This window comes from Talpa europaea (genome assembly GCF_964194135.1).
Source record: "Talpa europaea genome assembly, chromosome: 4".
NCBI classification, from domain to species: domain Eukaryota; kingdom Metazoa; phylum Chordata; class Mammalia; order Eulipotyphla; family Talpidae; genus Talpa; species Talpa europaea.
Genome location: NC_140070.1, coordinates 52,817,030 through 52,841,472, shown reverse-complemented (window position 1 = coordinate 52,841,472; position 24,443 = coordinate 52,817,030). Strand labels below are relative to the sequence as shown.

Sequence of the window (24,443 nt, the reverse complement as noted above, 5' to 3'; positions counted from 1 at the left end):
GTGGAACAGGCAGATCTACTGAAATACACTGCTGAGGGGAGCAGCAGGCCACACAGGAGAGGTCTGCTGCGCTATGTGGGTTGGCTCTCTGGCCAGGGATTGAACTGGCATGGCTAGCCATAGCTTGATAGCGCTGTGTCTTTAACCCCTGCACCACCAGGAATGCCCAATAATTCCTGTTAACCCTTCCAATTTAAAGAGCAGTAAGTTGAAAGCAGAGGGTGAAGTCCATGCCTTATATATGAGAACATTAGCACAAACTGAGTCCTTCCCGATTCACAGTTCACGTCAGAATGCCCAGAGTTGAGTTAGATATCCTGACTACCCTATGTACTGTGCACTTAGACTCAGTGGCAACCTCTCCTGTTCTCATTCCTGAGATGGAGGAAAGATTTGCTTGGATGTGTGTATTTTTCTGGGTTTGCCTTTTATATTGCTGTTCAGGAGCAGGTCAAACAGTGAGTATTGTGCTCTATGTATATTACATAGATCCAGGACCTATCTTGTAATGGCATTGTTTCGTTGTACCAAGTTTCAAGCACTCAATTTCCAAATCAACTTTTGAGTCTTTAAAGTTGGAGATCATATGCAGGGGCATTTGTTTTTTGGCACTTTGCCCACTTGCAGGCAGACGTTGGCAACTCTCTTGGCAGTTCTTCTGAAAGAAAAATGAAGAGACTGCTAACTGAGCACTTAATGCATGCAAAGTAAACACTGGCGAAATTATAAAAGTTTGCAAAATCTTTTATGGTGTGAAGATTTAATACAAAAGATTTTGTTAATATTGCTGTCTATAAGGTTTCCTGATCTCATAATATGATTAAAATGTAGTTTTAATAATAGCTCTTAAGTGGAACATCTTGTTAAATAGAATTCAGTTAAAGTTGCACTTTTGAATGAGCCATTTAATATGGTATTTTAGAATACATTGATCCCCTTTTTTATTTGCTGAGGGGACGAATTACTTGGAAGCTAATTCAGGGGTGGCTCATTGTCTGTTTAAATTTAAGTAATCGGAAAGTTTTAGATTTTTTTAAGAACCCAATTTAAAATTTTAGATTTGCCAGCAGTCATCCCCGCCTTTTATAAATATTAGGAAAATCTCTCTTTTGACTGTAAATTTAAAGTGATTTATTTGTTAACATTCTATGGGGCAAATTACCATCTCAGAGGGATTGTAGATTTCTTTGTAAGAATGATTGCCAATTAAGTGCCCTTGGGTATTTTAATACTCAAAGATTCTGATCCTTGTGGTTTCACCCAGCTGCTTTGATCTACTCTGGCCATTCAGTGGCTGTTGGTAGGAGATAAAATGTGCTGCTTCCCTGTCACCAGGCATGCACACAGTGTCTATGTGCCATCTGGCGGGTGTATTGCCTATGGTGATGTTGCTAAAAGTGGTGGTTGAAAAAGACTACACGTTAAAAAGATACAGCTTTTAAGAACAGGAGATGGAAGAAATAAAGATCACTCAGGCCCTTCTCTTTTTAAAATGACAATAGAGATAGTTACTATCATTGAAAGAGTCCACTTTAACACTCCATTGAGTTCTTAATTTGAACAAAGAGAAGAACAGAACTTGAAGTCTTTCCCAATCTTGCCTGATCATAAGAATCACCTGAGGGCCTTTTTAAAAATAGTCATTCCCTCCTCGTTTGTAAGTCTTCTGGTGTCTATTTTGTGTATTTTGAATAAGAGGGAGTCTTCTACTTCTCCTACCCACTTTTTGCATCTTATGACCAGGCACATTTGGGGAAAATTGCTCTGAAGTCTTGGAAGAACCAAGGTGTTTAAGGGCACATGGTAAACTTACCCAATTATTAATCAGAAGATATATTATCCAAAAATAGAAATTCTGATTAAGCAGGTGGAAGAGAAATGAGAAAATTAGAAGGTTTCTTTGACTGAGCAAGGTAATAGAAAAAGGACAAAATGATGTTTTACCTAAAGATAAAGAAGCATTGAAAACCAGGAGGCTCAAACCTGTAGATGAGGCAGAGGCAAGTGTTTTTTGAATGGACATTTTAAAAATGTTAAAAGGGAATGGGAAAGGGCCTGCAAAGGAAACCTAGTGAGACTAGATTAAATCATTAATTTTAGCTTTGAGGCTGAGTGAGCTAAATGAAAGCAATTCCAGATATCAGAGCTTGAATTAAGGTGTTTAGGAAATGAAGAGGTCCAGTTTAAATTCAGGCATGTGGGAAGATGGAAAAAGACATTTTTTTCCTCTTGTCAAATTAGAAAATCCAGAGCATTTATGGTTCTGAACACCACAGAAAGAGGGAACTATCTAATTTTTTTAGAAGGTGTCCTCCAAGTAAAAATGATTATCAAAGCCAAGATAACAGGTTTTATCCTGCAGATATGTAGGAAAGACTTGACTGAAGATTTATTGACTCTCTTAGGAGTATGCCCATAGGGTATTTCTGCACTGTTTGTTATGACCATTTCAAGGATCCTTACTTTTGGTTAATAGAAAGATTCTGGTTCATTAGGAACCTTGAATTCTGTGTTCTGACAGCTGCAGAAACACACAGGCTTCCATTCCTGTGACTTGTAGGAATGAGCATTTGCAAGCTCCTGTCCCTCTTATGCACCAGAGGATGCTTGATTTCCATTTGGAACCAGATCAAAAGGTCAGTTTAAGCATTGTACTTTGGAGATAGTATTCTCTTTCTCACCTGTCCCATTTATGGTGATGTTCAGTCATTCAAGTTAAAAAGTTCAGTAATAGTGAGGGCTTTTGGAGTTTGAATCTTAGGAATTTTGGTGAACTTGTACCTTGCAACAAAACAGAACTTAACAGTGTTACAAGTTACAGGTAGGTAACTAGTAATTAGTAGCTAGTTATAAATAGAGTGAAAACTTTTAAATAAAGTTTGGAGAGTGTTCAAACATAAAAATGAAGGAAGTCCCAGTAACTGCAAGTTTTATTTTTTTACCTTTACCCCATAATTCTGAGGTGCACAGTGTACATGGATGTGCTCTATTTTACTTATCTTATAGCTTTGGTATTCCATTTGAATGTGCTGTTTTTTCAGATCAATTACAAGTGACTTATACATGTTTCATTTATTTATTTATTTTAAAAATTTATTTATGCACACAAGAACTGGGGTACAGGCCAGAGGTGTCGGGGTGAGAGGATTTACCAGAGATGGAGTGGGAAACAGAACAGGCAGACTGACTGAAGTACACTGCTGAGGGGAACAGTGGGCGAGACAGGAGAGGTCTGCTGTGCCATGTGGATAGCTCCCTGGTTGGCCGGGAATCAAACTTGCGCTGCAGTGGCTGTGGATAGCTTCATAGTCCTGTGCTTAACCCTTTGTGCCACCAGGGAGGCCCACATGTTTTATTTATGATTATAGTGTTTTTCATCTGTTGGGCCAGTTATTTTTCAAGTAACAGTAATGGGTGTCCCCTGAGCCATCCATATCATTTCTCCCTCATCCACTCTCTCTTCAATGATATGTACTGCTTTCCAGATGACTGGCTAGAATTATAAATATAGTCGTGAGGTTGTGGAATCATTTCTCCCTGCAAAACAAATTGGCCCATTCCAGAATCGACTTGTGACCTGACCTCATTAGTACTGTATTTGAAAATAATCAATAATCCTATATAGCAGTTATTAACAAATAGTTAAAAGGGTACTCTGGGAGGGAAAGAAATGTTTTGACACTTTCTTTTTCTGACCCTCCTTATTCTTTAGTGGAAATATTAATAATGAATGCTGTAAGGCCACATAACACTGCACATAAGTAGGGAGATCACTGAAGCAGAAAGGAAGTCAGTAAATTGACCTGAGAAAGTATGCGATCAAGGTAGTGTTTTATATCAGCATGAGAGGGAGTAGATTATTCATTAAAAGTATCCATCTATTGGGGTCAGAATGGCGGGGTTGCAATTGTATGGGGAATATAAAAATAAAATTTATTATTTAAAAAAAAAAGAATCATCAATGGGTCTTTGAATTTCTTATTGGTAAAGGGTGATCATGTTTTATTTGTACATCAAAGTCAGTTAAAACTTGTTAGGCATGTACATTGTGTTATCATTGTGGCTTAGAAGTAAAATATAGGTAAAAGGGAATTTATAATTAAAAAGAAAAGTATCCATCTAGGAAAAAAATGGGTCTTTTACTTCTTGCATCAAATAAATTGAGATCAAGGATTTAAAATAAGGACATTAAAATATTATAAGGAGGGCCAGCCTTGCAGTGCAAGGGGTTAAATCGCAGCACTATGAGCTATCTGCAGCCACTGCAGCATGAGTTCAATTCCCGGCCAGGGAGGTGACCCACATGGCGCAGCAGACCTCTTCTGTCTCACCCACTGCTCCAGCAGTGTATTTTAGTAGATCTGCCTGTTCTGCTCCCCACTCTGTCTTTGGTCAATCCTCTCACCCCTTGCACTTCTGGCCTACACCCCAGCTATTGTATGCATAAATAAATAAATCTTAAAAAATATATAAGGAAACATGGGTGATGTTTCATTCAGTCTTAGCATGTAATTAATGATAATTCCAACTGGAAATATTCAACACCTGTAAGACAAATAAAGTATAACACGACCTTATATAATGTGGACCTCCAGGGTGGGGAGCAAAGATAAATAAACTTTGCAGTTACTCTGACCTTCATTTTTATATTTAAACATACTCATAGATCTTTTTAAGTATGACATAAAAGTCATAAAAACAAACATTAAAACTGACCACTTTCTTGTAAAATGTGATAAGGAAATCATATCAAAAAAAACAAAAAACAGGGACTCCCCTGGTGGCGCAGCAGTTGAGCGCTGGGCTGCAAAGGTGCCCGCAGCCTCTGCAGCACCGGTTCGATCCCCAGCCACTGGCGAGGGTCCCACATGGCGCGACAGACCTCTTCTGCCACGCCCACTGCTCCCCTCAGCAGAGTATTTCGTCAGTCTGTTCTGTTCCCCGCTCTGGCTCTGGTGAATTCTCTCACCCTCCTGCGCTTCTGACTCTACCCGTGCTTGTATAAATAAATAAATAAATCTTTTTAAAAAAACACACAAAACACAAATGTTACATTTACTTAAAGAGGGCCCACTAATAAAAAATAATCATCACCCAATAGAAAGATGGGCATAAGGAAGGAAAAACTAGGTGACTTTTAACACGTCTAGCCTTATTTATAAAAATAAAAATGAGATGCTATTTTCATCTTAAAAATGAAAAATAAAGTTTGGTAACACATTGAGTTGGTGAAGATATGTGGAAGTGAACACTTTTATACATTGTAAATGGAAAGTAAATTGGTGCTACCATTTGGTGCAACCAGTGTGTGTAAAGATCTGTGTAGTCATTGCAGTATTATTTGTAGTAATAAAAGATTTTACAGTTAATAATATGTGCAATACTAAAAGCTTCTCCATTACTAAAGAACTCAATAAATAAACTTCCAGAGCCATGAAAGGAAATACTGTGTAACTAACAAAATAAATATTGAGGCAGCACTATGTGCATAAGCATGGAAAGGCATCTAAGATGCAATATTATTAATTGGGGGGAAAAAAGCAGCATGCAGACTAATATAGTATTCAACCATATGTGAAAGGGAAAAAGGAATATGCTATATGTTTTATATACTTGTAATATTTCTGCAAGGTTATTTTTAAAAATGGCACCAGTAGCTGTCTTTGGACAAGAGAATGGTTAAGTGACGGTTAGCAATGGGAGGAGGCTTAGTTTTCATTGTACTTTTTTTTTTTAAGATTTATTTATTTATTTATACAAGCACTGGGTATAGTCAGAAGTGCAGGAGGGTGAGAGAATTCACCAGAGCCAGGGCGGGGAACAGAAAAGGCAGACTGACGAAATGCACTGCTGAGGGGAGCAGCGGGCACGGCAGGAGAGGTCTGTAGCGCCTTGTGGGACCCTTGCGGGTGGCCGGGGATCGAACCGGTGCTGCAGAGGCTGCGGGCAGCTTCACAGCCCAGCGCTCAACCGCTGCACCACCAGGGGAGGCCCTTTATTGTACATTTTTGTCTCCTGAATTTTTATCATATGCTTGCATGCAGACATTCATGTATTCATTCATCCATTCATCCAACAAATATTTGTGGATCTCTGCTAAGACCCAGCCTCTGCTCAGTGCTATACATACAGCAGTGAATGAGATGACAGCCCTGTCCTTATAGAACTTAAAATTCTGAGAGTGGATAGGCTGTCGGTGAACAGATCACAAGCACATAAGCAAGTAAATATAGTATAAATATAGTTTATCATATAGAGATAAGTACTCCGGTAGAAAACCATAGTAAATTAGGTGGTGTTGGTATAGAATGGTCAGGTATCTTGATGTGGTGACTGCTGAGCAGACTTGAAGGAAGCAGGGGAATCAGGCTTATAAATATCTGAGGGAAGAAAGTTGCAGGCAGAGGAAACTAAGGACAAAGACCATGACTTGTAAACTTGTTTGGTGTGGTTTGACAAAGGAATATTGAGAGTCAATGTGTTGGAATGTCGTAATAAGGTATTGACAGATACAAGGTCAGAAAAGGTGGGATACAGTTAACATAGAGCTCTCTAAACCCTCATGAGGACTTATGTTCACTAAGATACAAAGCCAACTGGAGGTTTTTAAGAGAATTGCTCCATATAGCAGGAACTCCATGACTGATAGTATAATATGAGGCCATTTATGTAATTTAAAGTTTTGTAGTAGCCATATTTAAAAAGGTAGAAAAAAAAACAAATAAACTTGGCTTAAATGATAGATTTTACTTAACCCAACATAGCTAAAACATTATCATTCAATATATAAATTAATTAAAATTAAGTAAATTTGAAATCAGGTCCTCAAGTCACACTAGTCATATTTCAAGTGCTTAATAGTTAACACATGTCTAATGACTACTGTGTTGGACAATGTGGGAATAGAGTTGTGGGGTGGGGTAGAATGGACACAGTATAGAGGCAGGTTGATAAAATCAAGAAAGATACTGCAATAATCCAAGCAAAAGGTACTGATTTGGACCATAGTGGGTGAGAAATAGTTATATTCAAGATATGTTTTAAAGGAAGAGGCAACATGATTTATTAATGGATTGAATGAAGAGAGAATATAAGAGAAAGAGAGGAGTCAGCAAGGAGATTGTACAATTTATAATTAGCCTCTTACTAACTGATATTAAATTGCCTACCTCACTTTTTCCCCTCCTTTTTTTTAAGCCTAGAGTTCTATGAATTTGACAGTCACACAGTCTAGGTCATTTTAAACTTTTATAGAGGGCTGTACATTTGTCCTGTGAAGTTGTATTCTTGACATAGAAGATAAATACTAGTTGAGATTTGAGATATTTACAAATCCACAAAATAGGCAAATTTTTTCCTACAGTAAGTTACTGGTTTGGTTCATCCAGGAAGAGGTGATGCAGGCTTGAATGAAGAAAGTTCTTCCAAAAGTTTATTCAGGCAAAGGAGTGGGGAAAGATCTTTCAGAAAAATCAGTGCTGTGAAAAAGTAACTTACACTGGCATTATATATAAAAAAAAAAAGTTATTCAAATTTTCCATTTTAATTGGACACATTGAAGGTGATTCACTGTAACTGGAACTCCCTAAAAATCATGAGTGAAAGAAATCTTTGATGTCTAAACAAGTCTATTGGAAAGCAAGAGGATTCCAAATCCTTAAGAAATTAAAATGAGGGGCCTCCCCGGTGGCACAGCGGTTGAGCGCTGGGTTGCGAAGCTGCCCGCGGCCTCTGCGGCGCTGGTTCGATCCCCGGCTGCTCCCCGGCCACCGGAGGAGGGTCCCACATGGCGCGCAGACCTCTCCTGCCACCCACTGCTCCCCTCAGCAGTGTACTTCGGTCCTTCTGCCTGCTCTGCTCCCCGCTCTGGCTCTGGTGAATTCTCTCACCCTCCCACGCTTCTGACTGTACCCAGTGCATGTATAAACAAAACAAACAAACAAATAAATAAATAAATAAAGCATGCCTCTATAAAAAAAAAAAAGAAGAAAAAGAAATTAAAATGAAATCTGAGCCAAAATGTTGTACTTTTGCTAAGAATGGTGTAAGTTCGGAGCTGTTGTCCCAAACTCTTCCCAGGTGATCTCACTTAGTTAATTCAGGGAATTGCTGGAACCAAGATTCAGGCAGCTTTTAAAATTTTTATGTTTAATAAATACAGCGAGTGCCCGGAGTTGGCTCTGGCAGCGTCAGGCCTTGTGGCCACAGACCTGTGAAGTACTTATGGAAAATTAATTTGACTTGCTTTGGTGGTGCTTCTCTTGCCATGGCTGAAATCTCAAGACACTGCGTGTTTATTGCCCATTGAAATGTGTCCTTTTTGAGTAAAGAAAATTATTTCTGCTGCTGAATCTAGTTGACTGAAAGAAAGTAAATTTTATCTAAATCTGTGGCTTTTATTCCTGATTTTAGTTTTCTAATCCCAGTGGAGCCCCTTTAACTGCTTCCATTTATTTTATTTATTCATTCATGAGCTGGGGTATAGGCCAGCAGTGAGTGGTAGGTTTGAGAGGCTTCACTAGAGACAGAGTGGGCAACAGAACAGGTGGATCTACTGAAATATACTGCTGAAGGGAGCAGCAGGCAAGACAGGAGGGGGTCCGCTGGGCCATGTGGGTAGCTCCCTGGCTGGATGGAACTCATGCTGCAGTGGCTGCCTATAGCTTCATAGTTCTGAGATTTAACCCCTTGGGCCACCAAGAAGGCGCCTCCTGTTTAACTGCTTCTAAAGCACATTTCATTTAACTCATTTTAAAGCATGGATACTCATTTATAGAGAAACAGCAGTTGTAGCTGTTTCCCTGTTGCTCTCACTTTTTCTTCAAAATGGCGGTAGCTTTTAAATTATAAACGAATTACATGTGTGTTCATAAAATGCTTTTTCAAATAATAAAAATGTATAAAAAAAGTAATACTTGACTCCATACTACTAACCAGAATTAATGTTTATTAAAAATTTGTTGTTTATCTTGCCAAGCTTTTAATGCATGAATAAATTTATGTGTAGCTATAATTTTTAGGGGAAATAGAATCATGGTAATCATATTCCCTTAAAATGGAAACATTTTTCCATGACAGTACATGCTTACATAGTGTTAAGAGACTGTATAATATTCTATCACATGCATGTACCAAAAGATGTTGAAGCATTTAAATTGTTTTCAGGATTAATTTATCCACAATTCTGCAAGCCTAGGACATGTATGATTGTTCTTATCTGCTTAATTTATGAGGCTGAATTTCCCACAGAGGAATGCTTGTCAGAGGAGATACCCATTATTAATAGTGATGTTGCAGAAACCAGGATCAACGTGCCACTTAGGCAACGCTGAGCAGTTGAAAGGATATTTATTGTGGTGGAAGGAGGCTTTAAAATGTGTATTATTGTTTTTAAAGCAGTTATTTTATAACATACAATCCCATTCTCCTTTCTAATTACATTCTCACACTGCCTTCCAGATAGGCTCCCTCTATAAGAGTGTATTATTAGCCCCTTGAGCACAGAGACAGTGTCATTTGCAATGAAGATCCATAATGCTTAATGTTAGCACTTGACATATAGTAGGTGCCAGGTAAATTTTTTTTAAAGATTTATTTTTATTTATTTATGCATACAAGAACTGGGGTATAGGGATCTCCCTGGTTGCACAGGGGTTAAAGACAACACTATCAAGCTATCATCAGCCACTGTAGCCGGAGTTCGAGTCCCCAGCTGGCCAGGGAGGTGACCCACATGGCACAGCAGATCTCTCCTGTCTTGCCCGCTGCTCCCCTCAGCAGTGCATTTCAGTGGATCTTTCAGTTCTCCCCTCTCTTGTCTCTGGTGAATTCCTCTCTCACACACACACACCCCCACCTCTGTCCTACATCCCAGCTCTTGTATACATAAATAAATAAATCTTGGGCCTCCCTGGTGGCGCAGGCGGTTGAGCGCGACACTGTGAAACTGTCTGCAGCCTCTGCAGCGCGAGTTCGATCCCGGCTGGCCAGCGAGAATCCCACATGGTGAAGCAGACCTCTCCTGCCTTGCCCGCTGCTCTCCTCAGCAGTGTGTTTCGTCAGTCTGCCTATTCTGTTCCCTGCTCTGTCTCCGGTGAATCCTCTGACCCTCCCGCACCTCTGGCCTGTACCCCGGTTCTTGTATAAAAATAAATTAAAAAAACTAAATAAAGGGCCTCCCCGCTGGCGCAGCGGTTGGGCGCTGGGTTGCGAAGCTGCCCGCGGCCTCTGCGACGCCGGTTCGATCCCCGGCTGCTCCCCGGCCATCGGAGAAGGGTCCCGCGTGGCGCGCAGACCTCTCCTGCCGCCCGCTGCTCCCCTCAGCAGTGTACTTCGGTCCTTCTGCCTGCTCTGCTCCCCGCTCTGGCTCTGGTGAATTCTCTCACCCTCCCGCGCTTCTGACTGTACCCAGTGCTTGTATAAATAAATAAATAAATAAAAATTAATCTTAAAAAATATATTAAAAAAAACTAAATAAAATAAAAAATAAATAAGTCTTTAAAAAAAGAACTGGGGTACAGGCCAGAGGTGCGGGGGTGGGGGTGAGAGGATTCACCAGAGACAGAGTGGGGAACAGAACAGGCGGATCTACTGAAATCCGCTGCTGAGGGGAGCAGCAGTGTATAATTGTATAATTTATAATTAGCCTGTTACAGCAGGTGAGTCAAGAGAAGTCTGCTGCACCATGTGGGTCACCTCCCTGGCCGGGGATCAATCTCATGCTGCAGTGCCTGCGGATAGCTTCATTGTAATGAGGCTTAACCCCTTGGGCCAACAGGGAGGCCCCTTGAAAGACAAAGTATTTAATCTGACTGGAGTGTTAGGCGGGGAGGGAGGACGAGGTGAATTCTCTAAATAGAGCTTTTGTGCCCATGTTGAGGAATCTGAGAGACATTTATGAGGTGTTGCGGAGTCTTGGAAGGCCCTAAGTAGGGAGTGTTCAAAACGGTTTTGCCAGTTGAAAGACTGGCTTATTGCAGATGTGTAGACAGGCGAGGAAATCTATTGGAAGAGGGATATCCAATTAGAGAACGGCACTGATCCCTAGCTGTACGTTGGAACCATCTGGAGAAATGCTTATAGTGTAATGCCCAAGTTCAGCCAATAGATTATATCAGCAGCTCTGTGGGTGGGGCCAGGCACTAATACTTTTTATTGCTTCCCAGGTCATTCCATTGTGCAACCACGTTTGTGAACAACTGAGTTAATGGGTAACTAGTCAAACCAGATTTGATCAAGTTTCAAATTAACAAGTGCCAGCACCATAAGGGTGTGGGGTAAGACAGTAACAAGAAGGATATGGTGGTCCATTGAACGAAGGTTGATTATTTCTGGTTTGGGTTACAGAGTGGGTGATGGTCATATACCAAGGCTCAGTTGTATACCAAAATTGAGAACATGAAAGAGAAACAAGATGTGGATACTTGACCTTCCTAGGTGGGCATAAGAAAGATAAAGAATTTAATTGTGAAATATGAATGGGAGAGAAAATGATACAGGACAAATGGACAGAGAAAGAAACTGAAAGGATGAAATGGTGTAGTTGAAAACTGAAGAGACAGAGAAGATAATTGATGGGTAAGATAGCTGAGGAGACCTCGGGTGGTACAAAATAGACCTGAAAGAAATAATTTATATGAGGATTTCCACTCAGAGAAATAAGTAAAAACAGGAAAAGATGTCCACAGGTTGAAGAAGAGCTGTAATGTAGCTTGATGGCTTAATTTTTTACTGCAGGAGATATGCGTATCTGCTGTGGATTAGGAGCTAAGAGAAGGGAACCCTTAAGGGATGTGGACAAGCTTTGGAAGAGCCAATGAATGGGGCCATCTGAGGAAGGGGGCTAAGCATGAGGTGGCTTCCTAGTCCTACTGTTAAGTGTCAGGTTTCCCCCAGTTTCAGTATTGAAACTGGGTGACCTCCTTTGTTATATCAGAGTCCTCTGTTATCTTCTGAGAGACACAGTGACAGTCTGAAGTTAAGTTTGTGGGGAGGAGTTAAGTAGTTAATATAATAGTTCAGAAAATTATTGGTTAGCTTTTTGCTTGAGGGATAGCACTTTGCTATTTTATTTTATTAAAGATTTATTTATTTATGCATATACAAACTGGGGTACAGGCCAGAGGGTGGGGGGGTGAGAGGATTCATCAGAGTGGACAACAAAACAGGCGGATTGATTGATACACACTGCTGAGGAGAACAGCGGACAAGACAGGAGAGGTCTGCTGCGCCATGTGGGTAGCTCCCTGGCCGGCTGCTGATAGCTTCATAGTGCTGCATCTTAATCCCTTGCACCATCAGGGAGGCCCCAGCACTTTGTTATTTTAACTTGAATTTTGAAGTGTTGAAATCACTTGAAAACTGTTGGTCCCACAATTTCCAAAATCAGTAACACGCTTTCATCATTTTTTTTCTATTATAATAACATCTAAAGAGAAATACCAACTCAGCATTTTGGAAACTTGTTAACTTTTTTATGTATATTTTGTACTGTACTTTTAAAAAGTTCTGGTATTTATTTTCATGTCTTATTTCCTGTGTTTTTCTATGTCTCATGAAGATCTCGCTCAACTTTGGTATAAACTATGACTTGCATTATGTAGTCTCTAAATATTTTTTTCCTCAAAAAACCAACTAAAAGTTCGTAGTTAACTGTCAGGCTGAACTATTTATTTTATAGATTTCCTGTTTAGCAGAACTAATTATATTCACTACAATAAAATTAATCATTAGTATCACTTTTCAGTAATGTTTCTTGTTTGACTTATTTCTTCAGATAATTATAAATCATGTAAGCAAAAAAAAAATTGGAGTTAGTACGTGGATGCTTAGATGGTAGAAGGTGGATTTGATATTGCAGAACAGTAACCTAGTGCTTTTATCTCATTTCAGGTAACATTTCATTTGTTGCATTTCCAGTTTCCAGCACCAACTCACCGACAAAGATTTTACCAAAAACCTTAGGACCAATAAATGTGAATGTTGGACCCCAAATGGTAAGAAAGCTATCTAATCTTAGGATTTGAAACTTTACTTAGGCAAGACCAATTTTATTTTTAATTGCAGTAGCATTGCACTATAACATAGAAGTTTCAGGTGTAGGCAAGAATAATTTAAAGACTATTTGTACTCAAGATGTTTGCTCAAGGGCCTACCCGGTAGCGCAGCGGTTGAGCGCTGGGTTGCGAAGCTGCCCGCAGCCTCTGCAGCGCCAGTTCGATCCCCGGCTGCCCGGTGAGGGTCCCACATGGCGTGCAGACCTCTCCTGCCGCCCGCTGCTCCCCTCAGCAGTGTACTTCGGTCCTTCTGCCTGCTCTGCTCCCTGCTCTGGCTCTGGTGAATTCTCTCACCCTCCCGCGCTTCTGACTGTACCCAGTGCTTGTATAAATAAATAAATAAATCTTTAAAAAAAAAAAAAGATGTTTGCTCAAATATACCAGTTAATTTCTTATTGCAATTACTTTTTTAGAAGGTGTTGTTTTCCTCTAAATGTAACTGATTATGGCTTGAGAAAAAGAAAAGCCGTGCTCTTCAATACATTTTCATGTATTGAATTTGTGGATTCAGGATTTGTAATATTAAAAAGTTTTTGTGCTCTGTGAAGCTTTTCTTGGTTAATTAAGTTGATTTGAAATCTGTTATTTCATTCTCCTCCTTTTTTCTTTTTCTTATAAAATATACTCTACTGCCCTAAATTATGTCCATATAAATTGAAACTGATCCAACAGTTAATCTGTTATCTGGAACTATTTATTCCATGAAAGGACATTTGGGAAAAAGTGCTATGTCGGGCCTCCCCGGTGGCGCAGCGGTTGAGCGCTGGGTTGCGAAGCTGCTCGCGGCCTCTGTGGCGCCGGTTCGATCCCCGGCTGCTCCCCGGCCACCGGAGGAGGGTCCCGCATGGCGCGCAGACCTCTCCTGCAGCCCGCTGCTCCCCTCAGCAGTGTACTTGGGTCCTTCCGCCTGTTCTTCTCCCCGCTCTGGCTCTGGTGAATTCTCTCACCCTCCTGCGCTTCTGACTGTACCCAGTGCATGTATAAACAAAGCAAACAAACAAACAAATAAATAAAACATGCCTTAAAAAAAAAAAAGTGCTATGTCGTTTCATAGGGCTTCCCTGGTGCCACAGGGGTTAAAGTCTCAGCGCTATCAAGCTGTATCTCCAACCACTGCAGCATGAGTTTGATCCCTGGCCAAGGAGGTGATCCACATGGCGCAGCAGACTTCTCCTGCCTCACCCGCTGCTCGCCTCAGCAGTGTATTTCTGTGGATACACCTGTTCTGCTCCCCACTCTATCTCTGGTGAATCCTCTCACACACCTCTGGCCTACACCCCAGCTCTTGTATGCATAAATAAAAATAAATCTTTTTAAAAAATAAATAAATGAAATGGAAAAATAAGTATTTCTCTAAAGGGATTCATTAATTATACTAGGGTTTGAGTGTACAGTACTTTTCTAGAAGCTTATTTATAAACAAAGTTGCATGTAGCTACTCTAAAACTGTAAGTGATTTAAATGGCATCACCCACCATTAGCAAAAATACACAAACACTTACACAGTGATTCTTCATCATCAGTGCTTATGTCTTCTTATCTATAGAGGAATAAGGACAAATTTTGTCCATAATGTACATTGCTATGGACTATGTATTGTTAAATGAAAAACATATTTAGACAGAAATACCTTTTAACATAATGGTTTCAGAAAGTCTTTAAGATTTTAAGACATTCTAGACGACATTTTTCTTGATCATTTGAAGACTGTTAACCATCTGCAGAATTCATGCTAAAGATCTTACACAATTATTTAAGTATGTGAAGAATGTAATCTGACTGCAAACCTCATAGAGATGCTCAGGTAAGTGTTCCCATTTCAAGGTAGTTCAGGGTATATATCCAAACATTTGCTAAGCAAAGCGTCTCCCTTCACCAACCACTACAGTAGCTACAAATGAGATAAGGCACCTAACTTCAAAGTCTGTATTATGAAGTGTGATTATGTAAACATCAAAATTAAACAAATATACCAAACTTTTGTGAGTTTGACCCTTGATAGTACTCCTCTTTCTTGAGAGACCATTTCCTATTGCTTTTTTTTAGTAATGCTTCTGTGGCTCCAATTGAATTTCTCATAGGGACACATAATTTTTCTCCCGATTGTCAGCTTTACCTAAAGTATGCGTCGTAAACCTTGATACCCTTCGGTTCTCACAATAAGGAGTTATGTGTGCTATCAGTAGTCACCCAGTACAATGCAAAGCTCAGAATCAGTGAGACAAAGGTCAGAGAAGGACAGGCGATTTGGGACTCTCCTAACCAGGCCAGCCCAAACTAAATTTGTCTCCCTTATTCTGAGGTGCTTTTTTGCAATTTTGAGTTCTTGGGCAGGAGTCAGTTTTTTAATTAAAGCCATTTCTCCTCTTGCTTGTCTTTTTTGAGTATTGTCCCCTCACCTTCCATGGGTTTTAAATATTTTTGCCTAATTAGAAAATTCTTGAATATAACCTCACCATTTGCTTCTTTAGTCCTCTTTCTCTACTTACCCTTTTAACATAAAATTTCTCTTTGTAAGTCAGATCTTAATTTTTTTTTTAAAGATTTATTTAGTTTTATACAAGAACCGGGGTACAGGCCAGATGCACGTGAGAGTGAGAGAATTCACCAGAGACAGAGCAGGGAACAGAACAGGCAGACTGATGAAATACACTGCTGAAGGGAGCAGTAGGCAAGGCAGGAGAGATCTGCTGCTCCATGTGGCATTCTCTTGGCCGGCCGGGATCGAACCCGCGCTATAGAGGCTGTGGACAGCTTCACAGTGTGGCGCTCAAGTGCCTGCACCACCAGGGAGGCCCTTAATTTTTTTTTTAAGATTTATTTATTTATGCACACAAGAACTGGGGTACAGGCCAGAGGTGCGGGGGGAAGGGGTGTGTGTCAGAAGATTCTCTCCAGAGACAGAGTGGGGAACAGAACATGCAGGCTGCGGGAAAATACACTGCTGAGGGGAGCAGTGGGCGAGACAGGAGAGGTCTGCGCCATGTGGGTAGCTCCCTGGCCAGCTGGGGATTGAACTTGTGTTGCAACAGCTGCAAGCAGCTTCACAGTGCTCTGCTCAACCCCTTGCACCGCCAGGGAGGCCCAGATAGAAATTTCAAAAGACTCCAAGAAAAAAAGTTGTTCTCTGTGTTTATAGAAACTAGTTTGGCGGTAATGTTACATTTTTGTTTGGGATACTTCCCCTTTTCTTACAGGTGTCTGGTTGTATGTATACAAAAAAATCTAGCGATTATCTTTATTTTAACATGGTTAAAAGCTGCGTGTTTCTTATAGTGAAAACTAAAATTTTGTCAAATAATCAAAGCCTGCAAGACTTCGTATAGGTTCTTTTTCCCTCGGTACAGAAGCTCTCTTGATTTTTCTTACTGTAGATGGCAGTAGTACCTAAGATATATTGAGGACAGAAAATCTTCAAAAAGATTCATCACCTAATGTAATCTGTTTTCAAATAAACCACATGATTATATTTAAATTAAGGATGTCTGGGTTTCCTTGTGGGAAGGGGGTTCTGAAATTTAAATGTTCATTTTTCTGATCAGATCAAGAGGATATTTGAAGTAATTCCTCTAATTTGAATTTGGGATTTCAAAATTAAGGTTTAATTTTATAAAGCATGTTTGACTCATCACCTATAAAAATTAATTTTCCCACATTCAGTGGTCGATCGAGTTCAGTTGATTTTTTCCGTTGGTTTTGTTTCCCGAGGCTGTCACTGTCCTAGTTTAGGAACTTTATGCATTGCACATGAATTTCTGTCTTGTCTTTCCAATTGAAGTATATCATCTCTCCAGTTTGTCATACAGGAAATGTTTACTAAGGATTTATTATGTACCAGGTCTTGTACTCAGAGAACAGAGTATTACTAATCACGCTCAGATCAGCAGACAGTATCACTGGCAATCTGACATTAAGGAAAAAAATAAACCAGAACACAGCAATTTGTTGCCAAGGTCATTCTCAATAAAGATAAGCAGATTTTCTGATTTGTTTCCTTTTTCCTTTCTTTTTTTTTTTTTTGTTTTCCCTACAAAGCCCTTTAAATCAGGTAACAGCAAGCCTGAAAGACTACTGTAATAAATAAAAAACCCCTTCGTGATAATACTGCAGCAGTAATGCAGTCTGTTTCAGGAATAGGTGGCAATGATTAGAACTTCTTTGTGCAAACTTCTAGGAATAGAGCAGATCATGCTGATCAAATATTCAAATTTTCCTTCTTAAGCTGTCATACTCAATCAAAGTTAGCAGGATCAAGGCCGTTTGAAGAGTTATAGAGTGATTGGTGAGAGAACTGTCTTTTTTTCCCCCAAAGATTAATTTATTTATGCATACAAGAGCTACAGTGTAGGCCAGAGGTGTGGGGAATGAGAGGATTCACAACAGACAGAGTGGGGAACAAAAAAGGCAGATCTACTAAAATATACTACTGAGGGAGCAGCAGGTGAGACAGGAGAGGTCTGCTCCCTGGCCAGGGATGGAACTGGTGCTGCTGTGGCTGTGGATAGCTTCATAGTGCTGAGACATAACCCCTTGCACCACCAGCAAGGCCCTAGGGAACTATGTCTTTTATAGTGTATTTTCTGTAAATTTTCAGATTTTACATAAATCTTTTAAGCATATTTTTTTTTAAGATTTATTTATTTTTATATAAGAGCTGGGGTATAGGCCAGAGGAATGGCAGGGTGAGAGGATTCACCAGAGACAGAGCGGGGAGCAGAACAGGTAGATGACGGAAATACACTGCTGAGGGGAGCAGCAGGCGCGACAGGAGAGGTCTGCCATGCCATTTGGGGATCTCCCTGGCCGGCCGGGAATTGATCCCGCGCTGCAGAGGCTGCGGACAACTTCACAGTGCTGCGCTTAACCCGCTGCACCACCAGGGAGACCCAAATCTTTTAAGCATATTAATGAAAACAGAAGCTGCTTTCCCTCCAACATTTTCAAAGCTGAGTCTTGTCTCAGTTTGTTGAAAATTTATTGCACCTTCTTAGAACTGTCTCTTTGTACTGTGCTGAGACCCTGCAAACACCCTCTCTTACCCTTAAAGATTTTACGCTCAAGGGCCTCCCTGGTGGCACAGGCAGTTGAGCACAGTGCTGTGAAGCTGTCCGCATCGTCTGCAGTGTGGGTTTGATCCCACCCGGCCGGGGACATACTGACATGGCGTGGCAGACCTCTCCGGTCTTGCATGCTGCTCCCCTCAGCAGTGTATTTTAATCAGTCTGCCTCTTCGTTCCCCACTCTGTCTCTGGTGAATCCTCTCTCTCTCCTGCACATCTGGCCTGTACCCCGGTTCTTGTATAAATAAATAAATCTTTAAAAAAAAAAAAAAGATTTTACACTCAAGTAGAGGTGAGGTGGGATGTGTGAGGGGTAAGAAGTATGAACATGTTCATATTTTCTCATGACGCAAGCTTCTGAATTCCTTATTTAATAGTCCTTGGTATGTTGTAGAGAATCAGAATTCTCTAGACATTTGTCAGTGTTTGTCATCTTTTGTTTATATTTTATTTCTTTACTTTAGAATTAAGTTACTGGGCCTCCCCTGGTGGTGCAGGCAGTTGAGCACAGCGCTGTGAAGCTGTGCAGCCTCTGCAGTGCCGGTTCAATCCCGGCTGGCCGGCAAGGGTCCTACATGGCGTGGCAGACCTCTCCTGTCGCGCCCGCTGCTCCCCTCAGCGTGTATTTCGTCAGTCTGCCTGTTCTGTTCCCCGCTGTGTCTCTGGTGAATTCTCTCACCCTCCTGCGACTCTGGCCTGTGCCCTGGTTCTTGTATAAATAAATAAATCTTTAAAAAAAAAAAATTAAAGGGTTCTTTTTAAAAAAAAAAAATTAAGTTACTAAAATTATATCCTAAACATTCATATATAGTAGCATCTCCCTAGTTCCAAATTGGTGTAATGCTAAACACACAAAGAAGGTAAAGTTCTTAAATATTTAGTAAATGAATGGGTGCTGATCTGGCTTCAGTAACAGTCTGATTTTGAATGCTGGTGAATGCTGCTTCTTGGTTCAGTATGGCACAAGTTACAGCTAAATTAATGACTCATCTTAGACCCAGCTGCAGATACAGGTTTCGTTTGATCAGGGTGACAAGAATTAATAAGCATTTTGACTTATGGAAGTAGAAAATGAGCTATTTCTTTTGTTTTAAGAACTGTCATTTTAAAATTACATCTTGTCAACATACATTACTTTCTCTCTTAATTGAGGTTTAAACAAAACCTTGATATTAAGGAAAATTTCAAAGCTCTCTAGAAAAATAGAAAAAACTTTGTGACCAATAGCCCTTTCACTGCTTATCCACATGGAGCCAATCCTATTTCATTCATACCCAGGTCACTGAAGCATACTGTTATTTTTTGAATGAAGATGCTTTAAAAGATAGTACTAGAACGCCTAATTGCTTTTTGTGTTAATTATTATAACATTTTGGGGGGAGCCATGTTCTGTTTACCAATGAAAATTGTAAGATGTAGATTTGATAACAATTGGTAATACATATCAAGGAGCTTCTTAAAAAAGGGTATATCCTTAGTTCCATTAATTCCTTTTCTGGAATCTATCTTTAGGAAATAGAAATTAAAGCCAAGATGATTATGTAAAAATATTTCTCACAGCTTTATTTATAATATTGAATAACTGAATATCCACATACACCTAAGAATAGGGAATAATAAATCCACATGGTGCTGGAATGTTACTATTTTTAAAATGTCTTTGAAGAATACTTAATGGTATGAAGAAATACTCTTAAAAAAAAAGAAAGAGGGCCTCCCCCAGTAGCACAGCGAGTTGAGCGCAGCACTGTGAAGCTGTCTGCAGCCTCTGCAGCACCGGTTCGATTTCCGGCTGGCCAGGGAGAATCCCACATGGCATGGCAGACCTCTCCTGTTGCACCCGCTGCTCCCCTCAGCAGTGTGTTTCTTCAGTCTGCCTGTTCTGCTCCCCGCTCTGTCTCTGGTGAATCCTCTTACCCTCCCGCGACTCTGGCCTATACCCCAGCTCTTGTATAAATAAAATAAATCTTAAAAAAAAAGAAAGAAAGAAAATTGTATCTGCAAGCTGTATAGCATCTTCTCATTTATTTTATTTTGGTCTGTGAAGATCTGATTCACTCTTATCCTTGTTCTACTAAATCAAACTTGGCTTCCATTAGGTTCCATAATTTCAAGGAAAGCTTTTTTTCCCCTTTTCCTGATTTTTAAAATATTGTCAGTTACCTACTCAGTCCTTCCAAATTGCTGTTTGTTTACTGAAACCTGCATTGTGACCACAAGTCAGAATTCAGGATGCTTGTGTTTAAAGAGGCTAGGATAGAAATGAATCAGGTATTGCATGTTTTCAGATGATTGGTATTAAGTACATTTTAGGCAGTGAGGTTTTTTCCTTTTGTGAGGTTAGCAATCAACATATTTTCTGCCTGTGGGCTTTTTTTTCCTTTTTCGTTTTACAGATTTTATTTGTTTATGCATACAAGAGCTGGGGTACAGGCTAGAGATGCAGGAAGTGATGCTAGAGATGCAGAGACTGATCAGGGAACAGGAAGATCTACTGAAATAAACTGCTGAGGGGAGCAGCGGGCAAGTCAGGAGAGGTCTGCTGCGCCATGTGGGTTGCTCCCTGGCTTGCCGAGGATCGAACTCATGCTGCAGAGGCTGCGGATTGCTTCATAGTCTGGTGCTTAACCTCTTGCGCCACCAGGGAGGCCCTCCTTTTTCTTTCTTTGTGGGTTTTTCTTAATGACTAATAATGTTATTTTCTTTGTCCTAACTTTTCAGATTATAAGCACACCACAGAGACTAAGCAGTTCAGGAAGTGTTCTGATCGGGAGTCCATACACCCCTGCACCAGCAATGGTTACTCAGACACACATCGCAGAAGCTGCTGGCTGGGTCCCAGGGTAAGGGTGTTGTGGCAGTTACTGGTTTTGAAACTTTTTTTTTTTTAAGTTCTGACTTTTTTCTCTTGCTATCTTGTCTCCCATTTTTTATTGTACACTAATCTAGTTCTTAAAAACGAACATGTTCCCTTTTCAATCACCTTTTTTACTCTCTATCTTAGATAGGTCATTTCTGAAGCAACCATTTTTAAAAAGATGGGGAAAGCAGTACAATAAGTTATACCCGAATCTTCTGACTTTTTCAATTCTGAAAGAAAATTACTTATTATGACATTTAGCTGTCTTGGACGTGTAAAAACTGTACTTTATATTGTTTTGACAATCATAAGAGTTAGAAGCTAAGGGTTGGCTACATAGAGAATTTCTCCCGTGGATTCTTATATCCTTAGAGCCAGAAAAGGAACACAGAATAAGTGACTTAAACATTCAATATTTTAAATTCTTTATTGATTTTCCTCTTGATTCTTTTTAAATATCAGGCAACTAAGTCAATATCCTTTCTATGTCAGTCATTTGCCACTTTTAGCATCAAATCTTTGCCCATTCTTGCCTGCCTATAAAATGACCCTACCCAGCCTTGCTCCCCTCCTCACCATTTTAGAATCTTATCTTTCCGTAAGAAAAAGAAATAGTAAAATGACTTAAAATGTCAGTCATTTTTTTCACTTTAGAAGCTACTTCCATGGTGTCATGTGGCACTGGCAGTTCACTGACTTACAGTTGTGAGTCCAAGTTTCACATGTGTAGCTCCTTTTCTGTTATCAAATGAGACATAATGACACGGCCACTCAGAGCCCATAGCTTATATTCTCTTCTTAAGATCATTCTCATGTAGCACTAAAAGTCAACCTTGGATTTCATTCTAGCTCTTAGAGACTATAACATGAAAGTCGAGCCTATGCCAACAGTGTTGATCCACTTTAGAGATGACCAGGGTTTAGATATTTTTCAGCTCTAGGGAGGCTTTACATCGGTGCTAGTATGATTATCTGGTGGTTGTTGTTGTTGTTGTTTTGTCTACCATCAGCATGATTAAAACTTTTCTGTGCCTTCTCTTTTGTGAATCTGCAATATTTACCCCCCAAAGTTTCATTGAGTTCTTTTCAAGCAGTGACTATGATGTTATAATTTCTTGGCCCTGTGATAAAATTTTAATTTTAATTTTTTCATATGTCTTTCGTGTTGGTTAGTTTTTGTGGTTAGTCATATTCATTGTGGAATTAGACACGATACAATAAATTACTTATGAAATGAGTTATATTTATAACTTTTTGTGTTCTTTTTGTGCTATCTTTTTTTTCTTTGTAGTGATAGAAAACGGGCTAGAGAATTTATAGACTCTGATTTTTCAGAAAGGTGAGTATAATTACTTTGTTTGGCACATGGTACTACATAGAGGGTTTCCTGACTAGACTCAACTCCAGGTTAGGTGATGAGATGTTTTCCTGCACCAAACTTTATTTAACTTTGACTTTCTGCCATTATTTTGTTCCCTATTGAGTACTGTACTTCACTTAGGTTTTTTGTTTGTTTGTTTTTATATTTTAAAAGGATAGGTTTACTAGGAAAAGGAGAAAGCAAAAGAGAGGCACCAGCATAGTCACAGGTGGGCAGGAGAGCTGCCTCTATGTTATTTATTTTCATAAATTATATTATTAAATTTATTATACTAAATTATTATAAATATTCTACTATACTAAATTATGTTATAGAATTAACATATTAAGTATACTAAATTTATTATATTTGTTTGGCTTCAAAAGAAATGGCCCTATGAGTAGTTTGGCTATTGGCAGAGTATCATGGACCTTCCTCCTTTTGGAAGCTGAACTTTTCTGCCAAAATGAATATTCCACATTAGTCCCACATGCCCAAAGTTTTTACAAGCAAGTTTTATTGAACACATTTAAAGATCATAATAAATTCTCACTCTTGGTTAAATGATCTGTGGCGCATAATAAAACTTCCCTGACAGAGTGGTTCTCAGTTCTAGTGTATCAGAACCAACTATGGTCTGTTAAATAAAATATCAGGGCTGCCAAGTCAGTAACTCAGGATTAAAAACTATCACATTAAGATCATTCATTAAACTTAAATTCATTATTCCATGAAAGCCACTATACTGGGTTGATACTAAGTTGTATTTTGTTTAAATAGGACAAGAAGCCCCACCAGGGGCAGTTGAATTCTATAAGATTGTTACTATTTTGAACAAAATAGTATGTTTGCCAGCTATTTTTTTTTCAATTTTATTATGATTCTAAGATTTTGTCATTCCTTTTTTCAAAGGTGTTTTAGTCTCTTTCCCCTGTTCAGTCATCTGCTCTTGATACACTAGTTTTCTGTCTTTTCCACTTCTGCTTCGCTTTGCTAGCTCTGATTTGCTGTGCACTGAGAAGCTGCATGGCTTCAGTCTGAAATAGAATAAATTCAGTTAGAATTCATTCTGAAATAAAAGTGAATAGGCTCTGGAGACCTGGGTGTGTGTTTTCATTTATTTATTTATGCATACAAGAACTGGGGTGTAGGCCAGAGGTATAGGGGGTGAGAGAATTCACCAGAGACGGAGTGGGGAGCAGAACAGATGGATCTACTGAAATACACTGCTGAGGGGAAGCAGTGAGCAAGACAGGAGAGGTCTGCTGCACCATGTGGGTTAGCTTCCTGGCCCTCCAGGGATTGAACTCCTCTGCAGTGGCTGCTGATAGCTTCATAGTGCTGAAACTTGTCCTTGTGCCACCAGATGTTATAAAACTCATATGTAGTCTTATATCTTTGTTCAGGAATATGCTTATCAGCTTTTAATAGTTACTAAATGTCTAGTTCCTATTTAAGCAGTGTATTTAGTTTCTTTACATATTATCTGTGTATAACTATAGAGCACAAATTAGGCAAGTGATCAGCCCAAACTATTATCTTTTTGCTCCCTTAGAAAAAAAGAAAGACCTGTAATTATACGAAAAACAACAGTCCTGCTTAGTCCCTGGCTTTTATGTAAACACTGAGTTGAGAATTTTATTTTACTTTTTAAAGATTTATTTTTATTTATGCATATAAGAACTGGGATATAGGCCAAAGGTGCGGAGAGTGACAGGATTCACCAGAGACAGAGTGGGGAGCAGAACAGGTGGATCTACTGAAATACACTGCTAAGGGGAAACAGAAAGCTAGACAAGAGCGGTCTGCTGCACCATGTGGGTCAGTTCCCTGTCGGGGGATGGAACTTGATAGTGCTGATTAACCCCTTGCATCCCCAGGGAGGCCCTGAGTTAAGAATTTTATTTACTTTAACCCATTATCCAATTCTTAGCGTAAATATAAATCCCACATGCACAACATATTTCTCTCAACATAGCTCCTGTACCCTATTTTTAGCAATTCTTATTTACTCTTATTACTTAAATAGTACTGATTATATAAATATATGTGTGACTAGTCATTTGTATGGTAGAGGAACAGAATTTGCCTCTCCCAAATGTGTTTCT

The 24,443-nt window shown here is 39.6% G+C and overlaps 1 protein-coding gene across 9 annotated transcripts in view; it reads left to right on the top strand.

Moving 5' to 3' along the window:
* TFDP2 (transcription factor Dp-2) overlaps positions 1–24,443 on the top strand; it is a gene marked incomplete at both ends in the record, with an annotated part of 125,723 nt that overhangs the window by 69,091 nt on the left and 32,189 nt on the right. For 3 of the 9 annotated variants that reach the window (XM_084232414.1, XM_084232413.1, XM_084232408.1), the window contains 3 exons: positions 12,892–12,995; positions 20,837–20,958; positions 22,267–22,314. In XM_084232414.1, coding sequence (XP_084088540.1) covers positions 12,892–12,995; positions 20,837–20,958; positions 22,267–22,314 — 274 coding nt within the window. Of the gene's footprint in view, positions 1–12,891; positions 12,996–20,836; positions 20,959–22,266; positions 22,315–24,443 lie in introns of those variants that run through there. The other 6 variants (XM_084232415.1, XM_084232409.1, XM_084232410.1 and 3 more) reach the window with 3 other exon arrangements.